The 22,124-nt window shown below is 35.9% G+C and overlaps 1 protein-coding gene across 7 annotated transcripts in view; it reads left to right on the top strand.

Moving 5' to 3' along the window:
• AFTPH (aftiphilin) overlaps positions 1–20,638 on the top strand; it is a 62,499-nt gene extending 41,861 nt beyond the window's left edge. For 3 of the 7 annotated variants that reach the window (XM_036872944.1, XM_036872945.1, XM_036872946.1), the window contains 5 exons: positions 2,072–2,194; positions 8,132–8,192; positions 9,719–9,802; positions 13,669–13,792; positions 20,345–20,638. In XM_036872944.1, coding sequence (XP_036728839.1) covers positions 2,072–2,194; positions 8,132–8,192; positions 9,719–9,802; positions 13,669–13,792; positions 20,345–20,489 — 537 coding nt within the window. In that variant the 3' untranslated portion in view covers positions 20,490–20,638. The remainder of the gene's footprint in view (positions 1–2,071; positions 2,195–8,131; positions 8,193–9,718; positions 9,803–13,668; positions 13,793–20,344) is intronic. The other 4 variants (XR_005022380.1, XM_036872947.1, XR_005022381.1 and 1 more) reach the window with 4 other exon arrangements.
• Positions 20,639–22,124: the final 1,486 nt, after the last annotated feature.

The following is a 22,124-nucleotide window of genomic DNA, read 5'->3' as shown; positions in this document are numbered from 1 at the left end:
GCTGTGGAACTTGACCTTTTTTTAATCTGCAAACTTTTCCATGAATAAGCTCTAATTATTGTTATTAAATTGAAGTGTTTGTTTTGTTTTGTGGAATTGCACAAAAACTTCTGTGCTTGACCTTTTTTAAAAAAATCAGTTTCTACTCCTTTGTGAATGGTTATCTTGTATTTTCAAAACACCTTGATCATCCCTACTCTCTTTTATGTTGTAGGTAAATGTAATCCACAACGTTTCTTTAACTTTCTGGTTATGTGGATCTCTTTCCTCAGGGAGTAGCATTCTAGAGATTGTTGGTGGTGTTATTGTCACATTCTGAATAGGAAGTAGGAAATTTAATTTGTGGGCACTTTTCATTCAGCATGTTGGCGACAGTAACCTACTTAATGCTCTGTGTTAGGGTCAGCACATTAGCCAATTCTTTAAGTTTTATGTGGAATTAGAGACTAATGTCTATGCTTTTTTTCCTATCTTAATTACAACCTTTTATTAGTAATGTAATTTTACCATTTTTGTAAGCTTTTAATACCAAAGTTGGTTTAGTGAATGTATCATCTCCTCCTCCATCTTTGTGATGCCTTATATTTAGAAACTTATTCTTTTTCATATCTGGTTTCAAATTTTAATGATACCTGAATTTTTCCCATGGTGCTTTACACACATGTGATGTTAAGTATCTTTTGATCTCATCTGGAGGAATAGTACCTGAAATTGTCATTTAAGTCACTGGCTCTGAGACTTCAATGTGCATTGGAATTGCTTGGAAGACTTGTTAAAACATAGAATGCTGAACACCACCCCCATAGTTTCTTATTCGGTAGGTCTGGGGTAGGGCTCAAAAATTTGCACATTTGACAAGTTCCCAGGTGATAGAGAAGCTACTGATGGGGACCACTTTGAGAACCACTGACTTAAGGGAGAGCTCACATTAGAAAAGTTGGCTAAGACTAGTAATTGTTTGCCAAATGCATGGAGCCTTTGTAGAAGGGCACACTAGAAAGCCTGTATAATGTGTATGGTATTGAATTAGACCATGAATTTATTTTCATTTTTCAAGCTGCTAGATTAAAGCCTTTCACATGCACTGTTAAGAACTAAATCTGTAAATTGCTTATTTAGCTTATGCTTGATTTTATGAGGGTAGGGGGATTCTCCTGAAAACTTGGTTTTAGAAATGTATAGATTCTAACTATAAGATTCCTGACTTAGCAGCTTTGGGGTTTTTTCCCCAATAGTAAAGGGAGACTTTTATTTGGTTGATAACTATTCAAGAGCTTATCAAGTATTATTTTTAAATTTGTAAAAGCTTGGGCCTTTTTTCATGCCAGTAACCTGGATTATTACCCATTATTTTTAGTGTTTGGTAGAACATTAATGCAAAATGCTGATTTTTTTTCTTCTTCTTTGTTTCTACATCCATCTTGAATGTTTTTCTCTCTTACTCAAAAAGTGTGTTAGATTCATAGTGGAATATGTAAGATGTTTTCCCCTCTGAAATGACTGTCTCTGCTTTGCCAGTCCAAAGAACCAAGAACTAAGGTTCCCATCTATAGTGGAACAAGGATCAAACACTAAATTCACATTGAAGCATGTAGACGTCATCACATGATATGGTGTGTTTTAGAATCAGCTCTCACCTCTCCAAGCACCACCTTGGTGTAATGTGTATGAAGAGTGCCCTTTCCTGCAGTTTCAGATCTGAAACATCAGAATAATGTTGGATTCTTAGGGCATGGATGTAATATACTGTTCTGCTTGCCTCTTCCCCACCCCCACCATCCCATGTGCTTATGCTTTTGTGTGACAGTGATAACCAGGCACTTTACAACAAATCCAGTTCAATTACAACGTCTTGCTTCAAAAAGTTTGGATTCCAAAGGTATTATTATGAAACATTTCCCGTTATAGTGCTATAAGATTTTCACTAAGCAAAATTTAGGACTAGTTCCTTTTTGTCTTCAGTTCTTTCCAGATGACCTGTTTTCTTTCTGCTTTCTGCTAGATTAACTTTCTTGTAAAGTTTATGGGCTGAGCCTTCTCCCCCCATTAATGGCTAATATGCCTTTTTCAGGGTATGTTAGAGCCCACCAAGGAACCGTTGAAACCACTATCTGCTGCAGAGAAAATCGCTTCCATCGGTCAGACAACCACTATGTCACCAGAAATGAACACATGTACATCTGACCAATTCCAGGTAAAAATATCTGGATGTATATAGATATTTTTATGCATGTATATACATGTATGTCCACACACATTGTTGTTTCCCTTAATATATAACTTTCAATTTTTAAAATTTAGTTTCATGATGGATGTGATTTCAGTTACTTATTAACATCCCTTGAAATACAATGAGCAAATTCTCTTTAATTTTAAAAAATAGAAAAGGCAATTTGAGAACTGGCTGGTTATGGGTAAGTCCTTTAAACCTATCCAGGACTTAGTCTTCTTACCTATAAAATGAGGACTTTGAAGCAAGCATCTCTAAAAATCCCTTACGGCTTGAACATTATGTGATCATTATTACTGACACACAAATCTGGTAAGTGCTAGATTTCAAAAAAATGGAAAACACTGCATTTATACCAGCTCTTCAAGTCTGCTGTAGTGTGTTTTTCCTGAAGCCTGCAAAAATTTTATAAAGTAATAAAATTTAGGTGTGTTTATTACATCAAAAACTGTTGTTTTGAGAGTTTGAATAAAGCTGTTAAGTTAAAAATGATGTAGCCTTTAACAAAACATTCTATGGATTAGGAAAAAAAGAAAGCTCTCTTACCTTTCTTATCCTTTACCTCCTTGGGACATTTAAGCACAAATCGTATTTCAGTCTAATATGTTTAATATCAGAGCCTTCCCTCTCACTTTTTATCTGAGAGAACATAGCCACTTTGGTTTGCTTACTTTTTTGACATCGAATTAGAAACTGACTCAGTGCTGGTTAAACATTGTTTTTTAAAATATTAGTATTCTTAATGAACATTACCATTTCTAAAACATATTCTTGCTGTGTTTGTCATTTCTTTTTTTTTTTTTTTTTTTAATTTATTTATTATTTATTTTTGGTTGTGTTGGGTCTTCGTTTCTGTACGAGGGCTTTCTCTAGTTGCGGCAAGCGGGTGCCACTCTTCATCGCAATGCGCGGGCCTCTCACTATCGCGGCCTCTCTTGTAGCGGAGCACAGGCTCCAGACGCGCAGGCTCAGTAGTTGTGGTTCACGGGCCTAGTTGCTCCGTGGCATGTGGGATCTTCCCAGACCAGGGCTCGAACCCGTGTCCCCTGCATTGGCAGGCAGATTCTCAACCACTGCGCCACCAGGGAAGCCCAGTGTGTCATTTCTTAACCTTAAATATCATCTTTGATTATGTCTAACACAGTAATGTGTGTTTGGACAGCCTTTTCCAAAATGTGTGTCCCATTGAACACTAATCCCCAGAAATGCTCCACTAAAGAAGGGTTCCATAGTGAAGTAAGTTTGGGAAATATTTCATATCATACCCTACAACCACCCTTGGAGATTCACAACCCACACATTAAGGACTCTGAAGAATCTTGCAATGAATAACCCTATTTAATTTTACTTCATTTCTCAAATTTACTTGGCCACAGGACCCTTTTCTGAAGAACATACTTTGGAAAATAATTTTGTAAAGCAAGGTCCTACTTTTTCAGGTGTGTTTCAAGAAACATCTAATATTACTGCTATGTACCACTGTGGTTTATACTTGGGCTTAGCTTAAACATCCCTCTGAACCCAGTTTATTACCGGCACTGAATTAGTGGGCAAGGGGACCTAATGCGTAAAATGCCTGGCATTATTGATGGTTGGGCAACAGGCAAGGTGCCTTGGGCAAAATGTCTCAGTAGGTTGAATCTGTCCTTAGCTCTCTTCTTTTCATTGGCCTTATATTGCCCTCTGGCTATCAACTGCTCTCCCAGGCCTGCCATGTCTATGCAGGTTCCAAAATTACTTCTCCCACGGCACATTCTCACTTCTGCCTCAGTCAACATTCTTATTCCTACAATGCTAGGTATTAGGAAAGTAATTTGAGTAACTGCCTGGTATGTTTTCTGGAAATGGAGCTGTTCTTACTTGAGGCCACTTGTTGCTACTTTTACTTGCCTCCTTCTCCTCTTCTCCTCTATCCAACCACTTCCACGTGTTACAGCCCCATAAGTTATTGCTTATTTTATCAGAGTTAGCTGTCACCTGTCATTTTTGCCTAGTCATACCTCATACTTATCATCTTTCTTATATAATTTAATTATAGACTTGATTAAAAGTCTAGATAACCTAATAAAAAGCATGTGTGTTAATTTAACGGAAGATTTTTAATAGAAATTAATGTGTGTTAATGTAATGGAGGTGAGTTGCAGCTCCATATGTATTCAGCTGCTGCCACCTCTATGCATACATATACACCTCTATGTACTTGTAATCAAGGGACTCTCTCCCTATTTATAGGCAAGTGTAGGAATTTTCAGCAACATTTAAGCATATCTAACATTTTTGCTGGAAGATGGAACTTGGTCTCTTGCTATTTATATTTTTTAAAAGCTCTTTTTAAGCAAATATGTCCTTTTATTCTGTTTCATGCACACATTTCTCTTTTTAAAAAATACACATATAAATAATGAATTAACAAGTTTATTCTGTACTTTTTTATGGTAGTTTGTGATCCTCACTGGCTTTAGCTTTTAGGCTTTTGGGAAACCAGTGAAAACAATATTTCCCAGTGGAAATTCAAACTTATTTCTGAATTGACTTGAGCCTGTGTAGGTCTGCATTCTAACATTCAAGTTGAAGATTTCAGCATGCATATCAGAATTTTGTGCTGAGATGCCTAACCTCCGTCACTAGATTGCATGACCCGTGCTTGGCTCCATACTTCTGGTTCAGGTTAAGATACGTAACAAACACCTGCAATGCATTGTAAAGATTCTCTATGTAAAGTGATAGTTCTTACCACTCTTCTTTGGCATGCAATGTATATATTATATATACATTATATAAACATGTATATATTTTTCACTTAACATTTTGGCCATGCAGTCTTTCTCCTAGTGATAATTTTCAGATGAAACGGCCAGAGCCATTAGTGCTAGAAGCTTAGCAAAATGTGTCAGGAAAGACCTGTTCAACACCTAAATTTCCCCCGCGCCCCCCCCCACCTCGCCCAAAACGTATAGCAGACCTTCCTCTTATGTTTTGGCATCATTGAACAGTGACTTTCAAACTTAGCATAGTTGTATAATTCTCATTATGACTGCATTCTTTTTGGTCTGTCTTTTCTATTTCAGTTTGGTACCCATTGAATTTTTATCTTCTGCATCAGTCTGTACTCATCAGTCTTATAGCCATTGCATCTCTTGTTTAGGAATTTAATATTTTACTAACAACTGTTAATGTTTTTTTAAAAGATGCTTTTACCTGAAAAAACAGTTTATAGGTAAAAAGCAGTAGTGATACTTTCTCTTGTTGTTGTTTGCCTCTTTATCCACTGAATTTCAAGGTCACACCATTCACGGTGCCATTATTGATTCCCCTCTAAGATCAGTACTTTAACCATACTCTATTCACTGCTGAGTAAAGTCAGCTCTCTGGCTAGCAGTTATCCAACTAGTCACCACTAGCAAACTTCTTTTCTTAGGCTACTTTATGTTGCTATTTCAGTTGTGAATCAGAATTTTAGAGTTAGAAGAAAGAAAAAATGACTATCTAGCACTGTACTCTCTTTTTACACTTAGAAAACATATTAGGAAAGACTAAGTGATTTACCCAAAAGCACACATCAGTGCTATAGCTAGGACTAGAACCAGAGTCTCCTGTCTCTAGTCTTTTCTTTCCCCCTCTTTTTATTATGACCTTGTCTCCTTTCTTTTGTCTCTGCAGTAATCATTCATGCCACATTACTTAAAGTTGTTTGAAAATGTTTCATTCCAGTGCTTTCTCTTTAAGTTGCCTACTTGTCTGTGCCGTTAGTTAGCCTATAATTATTTAGGTATCTGTTTTTCATCTCTCTCTTTTCCACTGAATTTTGATTCATGATTTAGCACCTCATTATTACAATATTGGCTGTGTCTTCAAAAGGCCATACGCCTCTGTGAGAAGCTAAAATTCCAGAAAATCACTGAAATATTTCAAAACATCCAGCTACTTGACATCATTTAGGTAAAACATGTTAATGAAAGACCTTTGCTCCATTTACCGAGAAACTTTGTTATTATGTAAATCTGGGTTTGGTCCATCCAGTCAGTGTTGAATAGTTCTAAAGGTGTTTCTGATCTAGAAGTAGAATAATATAAGTTGAATCTGTTGGAATGCCTAGAGCTTTTTGTTTGTTTTTGAGATCAGCTAAAGAAGATCTTTTCTAAATGTTATTTATCGGTCTTGCAGGTAGGTTATAAAGTAGATTTTCACCAGGATTTTTTAAAATTTTATTTGAAATAATTATAGATTCACAGGAAGTTCCAAAGGTAGTATAGAAGAGGTGCCTTGTGTCTTCACCAGTTTCCCCTGTGATTACATCTTACATAATCATAGTACAAGATCAAAACCAAGAATCTGACATTTGTGCAATATGTGTGTGTAGTTCTATGTCATCTTTCCATGTGACCACCTCCACAGTCAGCATACAGCATTTCTTCCATTGCCACAGCCAAGCCCCCGCCCCACCCCACTCCAGCTCCCACAACTCTCTCTCACCCCTGGCAACCACTAATGTTAGTGTTTTATTTTGTTTATACCTAGCCCCTCCACCTCCAGGCCTGATTATATGGGGGAGACTAAGTGCTTATAGTAACATTCCTATAATTGGTTATCAAAGCAATTGTATTATAATGTCATGGGATTGGACTTTCAAAAATAGCCGATTCATGTTCCCTTCCTACAGGGAACAATGTCTTTGTCTACACAGAAAAAATGATTATAAAGTTTTTTTTTTTAATTTATTTTTTTATATTTTATTCATTTATTTTTGGCTGCGTTGGGTCTTTGTTGCTGTGCGTGGGCTCTCTCTAGTTGCGGTGAGCAGGGGCTACTCATTGCTGAGGTGTGCGTGTTGCTCTGTGGCATGTGGGATCCTCCCGGGCCAGGGCTCGAACCCGTGTCCCCTGCATTGGCAGGCAGGTTCCTAACCACTGCACCACCAGGGAAGCCCCGATTATAAAGTTTTAATAAGTGCCTACCTTACAGTAAAGCATGGTGGTGAGCAATACAGAAAAAAAAAAGATGGCAACATGTTGATAGTAAGAGTCTAATAAAACACAGGTTATTTCAATAATTGTTGCCAACACCACCCTCAAAATAAAAGAAGAAAATGAAAAAAAGGCATTTTTTTTCTTGTCAAGAATATTCTTAAAATAAAGCAGTGATCATTTTTAAATGTTTTGTACTACCTTCCATCTTCTATGTATCATTTGCTCATTTTATCTTTATGTGTTCAGTAGTTAACAGAATTTTAAAACCTAGAATACTCAAATGAGTTCTGAGTATACTTTTCAGTACATTATTTTAAAAATTAAATTCTAATACTGATTGTAAGTAATTTCTAAATTAAAGAAGATGATTAATTTAAAAAAAATTTTTATATGTAAGGAAACCAACTAAATTAACCATACATGTTTATACAACTAGTTAACTTAGTCTTTAATAACCCAAATTGCCTCACTTTCAGTGGTACCTTCTCTATTGCATTATATCATCTATTAAGAAATTTTAAGTGGATAGTCATTTAAAATAAAGTGGATAACTCTTTAGTGAAAAAAATCAGTGATGTTTTAAAATATTTTTATTGTAATCAAGCCAGTAGTTTAAATCATGATTTGAGAATAGATTGAAATCTTGACATAGGATCAGTCCATAAATTTCTGTTTGAAAATGTAAAGATAATTCCATTTCTCAGGTACAACATTTTTAATGTCAACAAGCTGTACTGTTTATAAATTTTGCAATTTCAGTTTGTGTTAATATTTGTAGATAACCTTCTGAAATTGTAAATTATCCCAATTTTGTCTTTAGGTATCTTATTGCCTAATGATCTTGCTATAATAGTGTTTCGTTTTATTTTTAAGGATTCTTTATGTTGCTACAACCTGTACTGATTAATTTTGATTTTTTGGTTTTCAACTCTAGGAGTCTCTACCACCCGTCCAGTTTGACTGGAGTAGCAGTGGCCTTACTAACCCTTTAGATGGTACGTCTCTCCGTAGAGCCTCTAGCACCAGAGCTAGAGTTAAGAAAGCTACAAAGTTCAGACAGACTTCTCTCTGCTGACTTCCTTTTTTGTTTGAACATAACTTCTTATCTTTGGAAATTCAGGCTTTCTTTCTGAATAGTGATTGCTCAAGAAACCAGCTGTTACTATTATTAACAGTATTAATGTCCATATATAGGTAGTAGTAGCCAAATAAAATTTTAGTTTCTTTATCGCAAGTCAAAAACAAGCTTCTTTATTTTTCACAAATATCTAGGCAGTTTAAATGATATTTTAGGTAAGACCAATTTACTTGAAATTTTTTTCTGTAGTTTTAGTTTATGGAATTTTCTTGGATGCAAAGTCCTGTGTGTAGAGGCTGCTTTAAAGCACAAAGCACAATTATTTAACCGAAAACAATGTGCAAATAGATCCATATTTATTGACTCAAAGTAGTTTTCAGATTTAATAATATTTTGTAGCGCACTTATGTGCAAATGAAAAACGAATGATTTTCATGATCCTTTTCTAAAACTTACCTCAAAATACTAGTAGGTAGTTCCAGAAAGAATTGGTTTCACTTATGGCTTTAAAAGAAAATCCTGAAAAAGGATTAACTTATTCCAATAAGGTGGGGTTTTTAAATAATACAAAATGCTAGTTTTCCTGTGTGTTGACGTCACAAATTTTAATTGGACTCTAAGGTATAATTACTCTTACTCCTTATACGTCATAAGTTGTTTGAGCCATGGTCTAAAACACCTGTTATTCTATCAGCTTTGCCTTAGAGTGGGGGATCCCAGGATATCTGGAAAGCATCCAATTGAACATCCGTGCTGAAGGAAAGCCTGGATGCACCTTCTGCTGTTGTCTGGTGTCTTATTCAGTCAAATCATCATGCTTTTTATTAACAAACAACTTCTTTAAAAATGTATACTATTTCTGATTACTGTTTCAGAGTTAAAGGGGAACAGTACAGCTTGAGGTTGCACATCAGGGTAGGGCAGTTATGACATTCCTTATTACGTTATTTTATTTTAAGCTAAGTTAATGTATTGGTGCCTGTCCTGAAACTGACAACTTTGTCACTTTTAAAAAGCATTAATTAGAAACCAACACTACTAACATAAAAGATTTATTTGGGCATGTACAGTGATTTAATGTTGGGTTGAGATTAAAGTATTGTTTCCCTTTAACGGGTACACTTTCCCCTTGGTCTTTCTGGTATGGCTTCGAGTTTCGATTGAAAGAACCGAACTCCTAACTAAAACCTTACTAAGTGTCAAATTATTTACATTGTACATGAGAAAATGTACATTGAATTAAATTGTTACTTTAGAAATGTCCTTAGCAGTGAAAAACTAATACTGTACACATTGTTTTAATGTTGATTTTAAAATATGTAATGACTACTAATTATAACCTGCATGTTCAAGTGTGTGTCTTACCCCTTTTTACACATAACCCCTCCTCCCTTGGCTTACCTTCTGTGTGGCTGCCTACCAACACGGTCACTGAATTTCAAGCTAGTGGAGGTTCCACTCTTCTGAACCTTGATTTCTTTGGGCCCGTGGATGACAGTAGCTCTAGCAGCAGCACCACAATCCCAGGTCAGCAGAGTGTTAAAACCATAATTCTAGTTTATTTACTAAAAGCATGACCACATCACTTGACTTTCCTATAAACAAGGAAACAAGTAGATTGTATTCTCTATAATGTCTACTACTTTTCTTTCATCTATCTACTGTTATTTTCTAGTAGTATAACTATAACAAATGACTTATGTGAAATGTATTTTAAGGAAAGCTTTGTCAGAGTGTGATATTCAGAGCTGAAAGTAGTTTCTAGATATAAAACAGCCCTAATGTCCTTACACAGTTAAAGGCAGGGGTTTTTTTTCCCCCTGTAAACAGAAAATGTGATATTTTATATGCTTATTTTTTAAAGCATATTCTACAAAGCCATTTGAAAAAATGCAAATTTAGAGATATAAGAATATTTTAGTACATAAAGATGACTTTACATTATAGTGTCCATGATAATAGAACCTTTTACAAATTCTAGCATTCAATTAGTTGTTCATTAGTGCTGCTAAATGTATAATTAGGTTCCAAAATGTTGGAGTCTAACACTTAGTTATATAGTCCCACATAGAATTATTACTGTTTTTATGTAGCTCTTGAATAGAAAGTTTACTGTTTTCCATGGAGAAAAAAAAAAATGTTAAAGGTAATAATAGAAAATAATTGCTATGAGATACTAAAAGCTAGAAATTAAAACTTACTGGAGTGCCTGTTAAATTAATGTTCAGCCTGGCAAAAGTTCAGTTCATTGACCAAAGGCCTAATGTACTTTGTCATTTTCTAACTGAATAAACGATTAAAATATAATGGCATTTTTATGTTTACATTTTATTTAATATGATTTTAATGACTCCCTGTCATCCCAACTTGTGATCTGGTAATCATGCCCATTGATACCAGACGGCTGTTGAGGTGCTATGTAGATGCCAATGCCCAGAATGCATAGGGAGGGTCCCTCTCAGTCTCCACTAGGATCAGTTAGACAGCCAACCTGGTTCCTGAGAATCTGCTGGTTTCGTTCAGCTAGATAACCCTGCCACCCACTTCTAGCAATTTAGGAGCCATGATGGGAAATGGGGGAGACTAAGACAATCAGCTAAGGGTGAACCTGGGACCCAGAATGCCCTTCTCCAAGAGCTGGTTATGGAAATCTGATTGTGCTATAAGGACATTCCAAGGCCATTTTGTAGAATGACTGGATTCCGCATATCTAATCCCCTGGTTATCATTTTTATTGTTTCCAAGATTTTACAAGCATATGAAAAACTAATGTGTCTGGTTTTGACTTCAAAATGATATTTCGCTATTTAAATTACTTCTAAATACATGTGAGCTATGGAATGACCCGGGTGAGCTAATTAGTTTTTAATACTTAATGGGGGGAAGAAACCCAAAAACTTGTGTATCAGTTTCCTTATTACTATAATCCCAAGAATGAATTACCAAGCTCCTATTTTTAATTTGCTCTCAGCTTTGTTTTGTCATGGACTGTATCATAATTTAAATGAGGTCACTATTTTTGGGTGTCTGGTTTAAATTTAATTTTTGGTTACATTTCAAACTCAGTTAAAAGTCACCCATAAGAGCACAAATCATCTGACCGTATAAAGAAGTACACAAATGACCTGATAAACCAGGCTCAGTATACATACACAGCTTTGAGAAGAGCAAGCAGTTTCAGAAGCTTAGAGCTGTAATGGAAATGAAATTAGCATGGTCAGTGGCGGTCCTCATTACTTTGGAACCTTTTAAATATTTTCCTTCCGTATTTTCATTAATATACTCTAGCTGCTGTGTAAACCTGATTACTATAAATTTGCTTTGGCTTGTTTTATTGCTATTGGGTTTGTTAAAACTTACCATCAAGCTACAGGTGTCAACACTTTCCTGAGTATTCCATTTCACCACTTGCTTGCACTTTTTCTGACTTGTTTCTGGGAAAGTCATTTTGTCTTAGCTTGCGGTTATTTAATTATTTTGTGTTTGAGACTTAGGAGGTTGGCATAGAACTTGGTTGGCTAGCTTTATTTATGTAACTAAACTATGCCTCATTAAGGTTCTGTTAAAAAAAAACAAAACTCTTCCATTAAAAAAATTACTCTCCAGTTTTTTTGTGTAGAGTAAATAGTTGTCTTGTTTTTGAAAAGTATAAAATATAGCCATAGTACTTTTTTTGGTGATAATGGTTTTGGGAGGTTGGAGGAGGTTGAAGGGTTTTTTTTTAAATCTCCCACTTCACTGTTTGACAGCCAAGTTGTCAGTATTGTATAAACCCAACTAAATTTTTACTAGCACTTTTCTGTTGCCATTGTTTACTCTGCATTGTGCATTCACCATCTACTTAAATTTTGTGGTTACTTGAAATCTAACCTTTCATAGTGGAGGAAGGAGGTGCTTTGGGTTCATCTGGTCCCTTTACAGGCATCTGTAAATTTTTACATTTTAATTGCAACCTTAATACTTATTATAGAAATACAAAGAGAGGGACTTTTAAATTATATTTTGAAACTGTACCTTAATGAAATACTAAAAACTTGGGAGAGTCAACAAACATTTTCTATAGCCTTCCTCCCTTGTTGGACATGGTAACTGTGGAAGCTGCTTTTGCTAGTATGATTTCTGTAAACATCTGAGATCTGTGTTTACGTCTGCTAGTCAGCTACAAAGTTGGTTCATAGAAGGCAGTTCCTGATTTTTTTTCTTAACCTAGAAATATCCTAAAGGAGGAAACTTGTTTGTTAATATCGATATGGTACATGTATATACAATTTTATCTACAGATCTTAGGGCGTTTTTAGAAATAATAAGTAGAAATTGATGAAGCTATAAGACATTTGTACGTACAGTCTGCTTTTCTATTATACCCTGAAACTACTGAATTTGCTAAAACCAAAGAGAGTGTAGGATTAAAAATTTTTTATCTGATTATCTTTATTTTCCAAAGCTTAGCTTGAGTTGAAAATATTTAATTGTTCCTTGTTTTTTGTAGTCATCATATTTGATATAAATTAATGTTCAAGGGAAGTTTTTAAATATGTATGTATATTTTAATGAAGTCAGATGGGAAGGATTTTAATAGATTTTACAATAAATCTAATCCTCTAACTCAGCTTTGTTTTGAATTTTTCCAACAAGATATTTGAACTGTTAGCCACTAGGTTCAGCTATGAGACAATAGAAGTATAACCCTTGAGACAGTTTTCATTTTGTTCAAAAGTAGCGCTTTTATTCACTTTTTCTGAAAATATTTTACCCTCCCCACTTCTTACCTGAAGAAAGAACAATGTGGTATATAACTTTTCTTCAGTAATAGTTTGATACTTTGGGTAATATTTCATGTCCTCAGATAGTCAGAATATATTTAAACCAAATCATTTACTGTATCTGAGACTTTATATTAACTTACAAATTTGGGGGTATGGACGAAAATAATGGAGGACAAATGGTCAGGGAGGTAAGGGAAAAGGGAGGTTCAAAAAATGAGGTTAAATCAGTCAATTTAAAAATTGAAGTGTCATATTATGTAACAAATCATGTGCATTCTATTTATAAAGCATTGATAACCTTCATGTCACAAATACAAAATTTAGGGAGTTTTCTATAGCAGATAGAACTTTTGAGAAGTATTTTGATGGTATCTTCTACATAAACGTTAGATTAATTAAGGCTATATTTACACCAAAGTGGAATTTTAAGAGTATTTTCCTACTTTATAAAAACTCCGAAGAGTGGAATTTATAATTTAAAAAATAAATGCAATATTACAGTGTTCTAAAGATGTGTTGTGCTTATAAAGACTCAGATGTTTACAGAGTAATTGCCTTTTGCGTCTTGGATTGTGGCTGAGTACCCGTTGCAGCGTGCCCTCACTGACTATCATTTTATACTATAAGGTGTGGATCCAGAGTTGTATGAGTTAACAACTTCTAAGCTGGAAATCTCCACCTCAAGCCTCAAAGTGACTGATGCATTTGCGAGACTCATGTCCACAGTAGAGAAGACAAGCACATCTACCAGGTAAAAGCTAGTGCTCATTACACCCTAATTTTGAATTCTGTGTTAAACAAAGTAGCCCAGATGGGAAAGCACATAAGTTGGCAGTATTTCAATATATTATATTAAAATTCACTTTACATTTATAAAACCAATAGATGCCTAATTCCAGAAAATAGTATCAAATTATGTTTAATTATGGATTTACTAGAGCGGAGCTATTTCATGAGAGACTGGAAAGGGCTGACAGATGTTTTCTCTCCTTCCCTACCCCTACACCCAACTTTGTAGAGCAGAATCTGATAAAAGAATGGAGATCATAAAGCCATTACAGAAATGCTCCCCCTTTTCTTTCATAACCACTGAGATGATCATCTTTGGGAATCCAGTTTCACACTCCCAGAGTCACCTAGGCTGATCCTTTCACCTCTGGGCTAAGAGAGAGTAGGGAATGGCCACTGTTTTATTTTCTGAATTTTCGCTGATGTGTAGCACCTCTGATTTGGGTCGTGAAGCTTTGCTTTTAACAAGCTTTCTGGGAGCCCCTCAGGGGCAGGGCCTTTAGAAAAGCAGTTATCTCAGATACAGGAATGTCATGTGGGCGTTGTGTGCAGGATTCAGGAAACCTTTAGTTTTATATAATTAAGCACTGGAATAATCCATTGCTTTGACATGTTAGCCATAAGAATAAGGCAGTTTCTAATAAGAAGGTAATCATTATGAACCAGGAAATCACTACTGCAAGAGCAAATACTGGTTGATTGGCATACCAACTCTGCGGTACCAAATCTATGATTCATCAGCACTTTAAAGTGAAAATATTTACCTGTTTTTGCCCAGTTAGGCAGAGATATTATAGCTCTTTCCCCTGTTTAAATACATTCCACTCACACGTCAAATTCAGATTTATCTTTTAAATCAATTCTTCGGTAGAAAAGCATCCATTTAATAAAGCCGTGTTTTCCTTGCAAATAATAAATGCTTACCTGTCTTAAAACTTTGGCTTGAATTATCACATCACCTTTAAAACTGTGTTGTGTGCTTAAGTATCTATTCAACAGATATTTATTATTACTAATACAATTAATATTTATAATCATGAAAATCCATTATTATTTGTTTTATAATTAAGGCTACCCTGAACTTTTCCCGGGAATGGATTTGTAGTCTGCACGTTCTTGTTTAGCCACAGATTCTCTCCCTTGTTCTTATCACCCCTATTTCTTTGTAGTAACACTACCTGGCGCTGTTAAAGCCTCCTATTAAGTGAACTTGCTTGTAAATGAAGCTAGTGTGGATTTTTTGCTTGCTTTCTAATTTCTCTTTCCAAATAAATCATATTTTCAAATTGATGTTCTCCTTATACAAATTTCTCATCCATTTTTTCTATATATGTTAACCAAAAGCTAATGACTTTTAAAACAAACAGACAAACAAAAAACTGATGCTTTTATCGTTTGGGCTTTCTCCTGCTACTTTTTGGACAACCTTTTCTAAGGACAGTCCTAGTGTTTCCTCACCCTTTTCCCTCTGCAGTCTCACTGAGTGAACTGTAGTAGTGTTGAAAGTCCCGGTGGTGAGAATTCATTCTTTGTGCCAGTAGGAGGAGCTCTAAGCCACATTGTTAACTTGCTTGCTCTCCTAACTTTTCAACTCACCCTTAAAACATTCTGTACACTAGAGCACTCTTCCAACTCCTACCACTTTAAGTTATTTTCATTTTTTCTCTTATTCTGTACTATTCTGGAATGAACTGAAACTATAGTGTGAATCCTGGGGTCAGTGTTGTAACTGTATTGAATTAGTCTCTGGTACCTGTCCAGCTTCACATTTAAAACAAAATAAATTGCAAAGAAAACAAGTTGTCAACTTTGTGTTTTCTCTTTGGAGGAATTAACTATTTGAAAGTGATGAGAAGTGCAAATATTCACAAGTCTTATAATTAGAAGGTGATACTGTAAAATGCCCCCATGAGTGATTCTCAGTTGTACAGGGAAGAGAAAGGCAGGGTGGCATAATTCCAAAGGAATTTTAAGCATCTTTGTTGTTTTTCGGTTTTGCTTCATTTTTTGTTTTTGTTTTTGTTTTTGAATAAAATAAAATTTGAAGTGTACACATCAGCAAAATCTTGGCTTTTGTCAGTACACAGAAGATAGAGTGAAAAAGCACTGAAGAACTGTAGGGTAAGAAAAGGTTAAGAAACAGTGGTCTAGGTAGAGGAAATTTGCCATGTAGCAAACAACATCCCATACTCTTCCAAATGCCTTTGCATATGTAAGAGAAAGTACATGTGCTCTTCACTTTCTAAACATAGGTTGTGAAAGTGACTTCTTATTTTAAAGAAATGCAAGTTCTCAGTTTTAAAATAGCTCCATCTTCTTGCTTACCTTTTCTAATATAGAGAAAAATTACTTCCTAATCTTAATCAGTGGGTAGCCAGCTAGTTAGTAGGCACAGACCTCTAACTGAAGATTATACAGGCCAGAGGACTAGTTGCCAAAAGGCATGCATGGTTTTTTCTTTTCTTTTTTTTTGACCTTTTAATTGAGATATAATTCACATGCCATGAAATTCGCCCTTGTCAAGTGTACAATTCAGTGGCTTTTAGTATATTCACAAGGTTGTACAACCATTACCACTAATTCCAGAACATTACTATCTAATTCCAGAACATCACTATCTTAATTCCAGAAGATTTCTATCATCCCCGAAAGAAACCCCATACCCATTAGCAGTCACTCCCTATATGCCAGTTTTCCCAGCCCCTGGCAGCTATTAATCTGCCGTCTATCTCTATGGATTTGCATATTCTGGTTATTTCATACTAACAGAATAATACATTATATAGCCTTTTGTGTCTGGCTTCTTTCACTTAGCATAATGTTTTCAAGCTCAGCCAAGTTGTTGCATGTATTGGCACTCTCTATTCCTTTTTATGGCTGCATAATATTCCATTGTGTGGCTATACCACATTTTGCTTATCCCATTAATCAATTAATGGACATTTGGGTTGTTTTCACTTTTTGACTGTTATGAGTAATGCTGCCATGAACATTCATGTACAAGTTTTTGTGTGGACAAATGCTTTCAATTTTCTTGGGAGTGGAACTTCTGGGTCATATGGTAACACTATGTTTAATTTTTTGAAGAACTACCAAACTGTTTTCCAAAGCAGTGGCCCCATTTTGCATTTCCACCAATAAAGTTTGAGGGTTCCAATGTCGCCACATTCTCACAAGGCTTGTTACTGTCTTTTGATTATAGTCAACCCAATGGGTATGAAGTGATATCTCATTGTCATTTTGGTTTACATTTCCCTGATGGCCAATGATATTGAGCAGTTTTTCAGGTGCTTATTGACCAGTTGTATCTCTTCTTTAGGGAAGTTGTTGTTGTTGTTAAGAACTCTTTACATATTCTGCATACTAGACCTTTATCAGACACAGGATTTGCAAATATTTTATCTCATTCTGCAGGCTGTTTTTTCACTTTCTTGGTAGTGTCATGTGAAACACAAACATTTCTTAATTTTGATGAAGCCCTATATATATGCGTATATGTGTATATATATCTCTGTATATAGATATACATATATGTGTACATAAATATGTACATATATATATTTCATTGCTTGTGCCTTAGGTGTCATATCTAAGAAACCATTGCCTACTTCAAGGTCAGGAAGGGTTACATCTAGGTTTTCTTTTAAGAGTTTTAAAGTTTCACCTCTTATATTTAGACCTTTGATGTATTTTGAATTAATTTTTGAATATGGTGTAAGGTAGGGGTCCAACTTCATTCTTTTGCACGTGGATATCCAGTTGTACCAGCACTGGTTGTTGAAAAGACTGTTCTTGCCCCATTTCCCTCTTGTTGAAAATCAGTTTAACCATAAATGTATGGGTTTATTTCTGAACTCTTAATTGTACTGCATTGGCCAAAAGGATAAATCTTAACTAGGGAGAGTATAAATCAAAATTAGGTCAATGCCTTTGGCTTCGAGGAAAGGTCATGATGTAACTTTTTATTTTCAAATTCCCCTCAAGCATTTTCTTCTTTCTTATATTCTAAGAAGACTAGATCACATCAACGCATAGCGACTACAGATAAATGCACAAACTATGAACTATGTAAACTTTTTCGTATTTTTAAATACAACTTCAGACAGCCTTCAAGTAGTGTCTCTGAAATAAGGCAATTGGTAGAAACTCTAGAATAATATTTACCAGCCATTCCTTGGGTGAAAACTTCTTCTTTGTTCTCCTTCCCCACACCCCAACTGCACTCCACAAATGAGGAAGTCCATTTAGGTGCAATTTTACTGGTTACTGTTTTTAATAATTTTTTATCTTTACAGAAGCAGTAAGAGTAGAAAGTTAGAAAATAGACAAAAATTTTTTAATGAAAGTATCACATTCTTACCAGTCAGATCACTATAACTCCTTAGTGCATATTCTTTCAGATGTTTATCTTTGCAAATATACACATATGGGTGTTGTTTTAACCAAAAAGGAGATTTTATAATCTATACGGAATTGAGCCTTCCCTTGCAGTCAGTGGTCTCCATCTATTGATTTCAGTAAATTTTCATTTCATCTAATACCCAGGCTATATGTATTCAGATTCCCCAACAATGTCCTTTCTCTCTGCTTTCTCCAAATCAACATCCAATCTAGGACTATTGTACCTAGCTGCTATGGCTAAGTCACTTTTAACCTAGTATATCTACCCCCATCCCTTCTGTTTGCTTTTCAGTTTAATAACACTAGCTTGTTGAAAAGATTGGTCCACTTGTCCTGCAGAACGTCCCAATCTGTGGATTTGTCCATTTGCTTCTTCCTTCAAGTAGTTTTCAAATATTTCTCTATTCCCCTTATTTCCTGTAAACTGGACATTATATCTAAAGGTTTGATGGATTCAGGTAAAACCTTTTGGCTGGAATACATCATAGGTGTTGTATCGCATCAGAAGACACATAATGTCTGGTTGACCCCATCGTGAGTGATGCTAAGATTGACCATGGTGAGATGCTGCCATTTCCCATGTAGTCTTCCAGTTTTTCACTTTGAGACTAAAAAGTGAACTATCTGGTTTTATTTTGGAATGATGCAGATAGGCAACTTCCCATCAACCATCCACTTAATAGTTTTACCAGGATTTAAGTGCAATTAAAAATGTAGATTTTAATCAGAAAAAATGTGGAGTGCTATTCCATTCTTCTGAGAAACCCTGGAACTGGGTTCAGTATTGGTTGATCTACTGATGGTTTCAGTGTGCCTGAAGCTGACCCCCATATTGAAGAGCTTTGGTCCTAAAAGTCTGATGTTTGATTTTTCAGTCGTTCCGTAAAATCTTTTTATTTCAGCCTGAACTTAAATGTGGTAACAACAGAAAAGTCCAGGTATAAAACAAAGACCTGCATCTATCTTTTCTTTCTTGTTTCATCTCCTGACCTCCTGCACCTCATCCCAAGGACAAAGAAAATACTTAGGTGGAAGAAATAACTTGTGTCACACCTAATAGAGTACCAACTATCATTTACCATAAAAGAGAATTGGGCCTTTTAGAGTCAACAATTTTAAATTACTGTGATCTAAAATTAATATCTTTATGACTGCAGCTATCTTTCAGTATATTTAACATCCTAGAAAAAATAAAGATTGGATTACAATCATGTGCTCAATTTGAGCCACATTCGAGGCTCAATTGGCATTTTCTGTGGCTCACCTGCTGGGAATACCCGGGTCAGCAGGAGCTCTTCTTCCCTGTGTCGGCACGCTGCTCACTTCTTATATTAGGGGCATTTCATCTATAGGACCCAACAGATTTCGAGATTTCCCCTCTCCCTGTGTCCTTCCTGCCCGGGTGCATTCTCGGCATGAGTAGCTGGCCCTAGTGCTGCGGCCTTTGGACCTACCATCTAGCTGCATCCCAGTGGGGCAGAGGCTGGGTGTTTTTGAGCTGAGGGCTTTCTGTCCTGGAATTCCCCTTTGGGGTTGAAGAAAGCCTGAGGTTAAAATGACTTACAAGGACTGTGCCAGACACCTTGCTTCATGTTGAGGCAACTTTGGTAGTTTCTCAGGGGAGAGGGGGAAATCCAGTTGGGCAGAGTGTTATTAACTAGGGCTTCAGCATTATATCTCTTTGGCTGCGCCACACAGCATGCAGGATCTTCGTTCCCCGACCAGGGATCGAACACGTGACCCCCGCAGTGGAAGCACGGAATCCTAACCACTGGACCACCAGGGAGTCCCCGAGTAACATTTTAAAAGTATGCCTAGGTAGATGCTTCTAAGCTTAAATAGAGCTGCGAGCTGTGCATAGGTACATGTGAATGTCTGTCTACATGCCTAACTGTAATGAACATACATAAATTCAGTGTGAATCTCTGTAAGAGATTTGGCCTCTGGCACAGGAAGCACTCAACACAGAGGTATTACGAGGTTCAGGGACTGGCAGAGGGAAAGATAACTCAAGTCCCCACAGATTGCTGTCCACCTTGAGAGTAGATTTTCTCCCGTTTGACCTAGAGCAAAAGTCACTTTACCACACTTCTCTTTTTTCATTTGTCAACAGGAAACCGAAAAGAGAAGAGCACCTGAGCGAAGAAGCCACCAAGGTGATCGCCAGCCTTCCTGACCTGACGTTCATGCATGCCAAGGTGTTGATGTTCCCAGCCACCTTGACACCTTCCACAGGCTCCCAAGAGAAGGCAGACTGATGACTGACGTGAACTGGACGGTTTCACTTGCTTTTCCTTCCCTCCAGCCCTTCCCCACCATCAAAAGCATACCTGCTCTAATTAAAAAAAAAAAAAAAAAAAAAAAAATTAAAGTTCAGCTGATTTGTTGGTAAGCCGCACTAGAAAGGTATACATAGTAATGTATATTTATTTACATACTGAAGTCCTAAATTTATATTAGAAACAAATGTAAATAATCGGGGTGAACATTTTTGAAGATTTATTCTTTTTGTGTTGCTGGGGTGTATACATTTATGTCTTTGTGAAATACACTGGTGGTGTCCTTCTTACAAAACTTTTGAAATAAAAAAATGAAAACTAAAAAGTCAAATCTCCACTGTCTGTGAAATCCCCTTCAGTCTTTTCAGATTGCATTGACTGTCCTATTAATTTTTCACATCGTACACTGAATTACTTTTGCTCTCATAAATAAGCTCCAAGTCCCTGTTTAAATTTTTTTTTTTTTAATTTCATGTGTGGTGGGTTTGTTTCAGATCTGGCTTTTGTTACCATTTTTGTGCTCTTTTTTAATCTTTTCAGTCTGGCCTGTTGCTGTTTGACCTTTTGCAAGGTACTTTCATCGATTGCTCTTTTGTTCTAGGGTATGGATCATTGTCAGAACTTGATTGAAGGGGTTTAAAGGGATTGTGTCTGTCTGTTTTAAATCAGTTTGGTTTAGAGAAGGACCAAATTACATGAATGTCTTACCATGAAATTTACTTGTTACTGATTTTTTTGTTCTATCATACCACTATTTTTTGAGGATTTTGCACAGTGTAAAATGACATAATCATAGATTGCTATGGTTTAGGCTGTATATACAGTAAAAACTATGGGTTTTAAATGTTTGGGGAAATTCCTATGGAAAAAAAGAGACATGTAGAGGAACCTCTAACAAGGTTAATGTGCATGCCCAAGGTCTTCTGAGATTTCAGTGTGTAAATTTCCTTTTAGCTTACACAAAAATAAAATTATTTAAAAGAAATTTAGCCTGGTGTCTGTACTTTGGTATCTGAGGGAAAATGTAATGAATTTGAACGTTAAGTTTTATTTCATCTTAATGTGTTTCAATCCAGAGGAAATCATTTGGTAGGGCTTCCAGTTTATTAAAACCAAGAAGAATTAGATTCTCACCCATAAGAATTTGTATCAACCCTTTAAGTAGCTGAGCTGTTTTTATGTAGAACATTAGATCATACAAGAAATTCCCATGATCATTGTAATGTATCTTCATCAGAATTGGCAAAGTTAAATAGGGATTTGTAGGGAATTTTTTTTCTTCCCAAGGAAATATATGCATGAAATTAAGGTGAGCAGAAAATTTCTTAAAAGCACTTTTAAAATATTGTTATTAGATTAGATGTTGCCTCAGCAAAAAGTCACATGACGTATTTCAGTAAAAACAGTCAATTAGCCCAACGGTAGCCCACCTCATCAGCCATGGGAATGTTCCATTGGAACTCTTCTGCACCTCTGTCATTGACAGAGGTTCCTGTGTTGCCAGGTTATTACACGGGCCATTGGAACAGTTGCCTGCGTGTAATTTAAGTAAGGCCTGGAGCAAGAATGCTTATCCAGTCCATCTCCTGCCGTTTCCCCAACTTTTTTTTTTTT

This window comes from Balaenoptera musculus, chromosome 13 (genome assembly GCF_009873245.2).
Source record: "Balaenoptera musculus isolate JJ_BM4_2016_0621 chromosome 13, mBalMus1.pri.v3, whole genome shotgun sequence".
In the NCBI taxonomy this organism is placed as follows: Eukaryota; Metazoa; Chordata; class Mammalia; order Artiodactyla; family Balaenopteridae; genus Balaenoptera; species Balaenoptera musculus.
The sequence above is the reverse complement of the archived record's forward strand: the minus strand, read 5'-3'. Positions and strand labels throughout refer to the sequence as shown.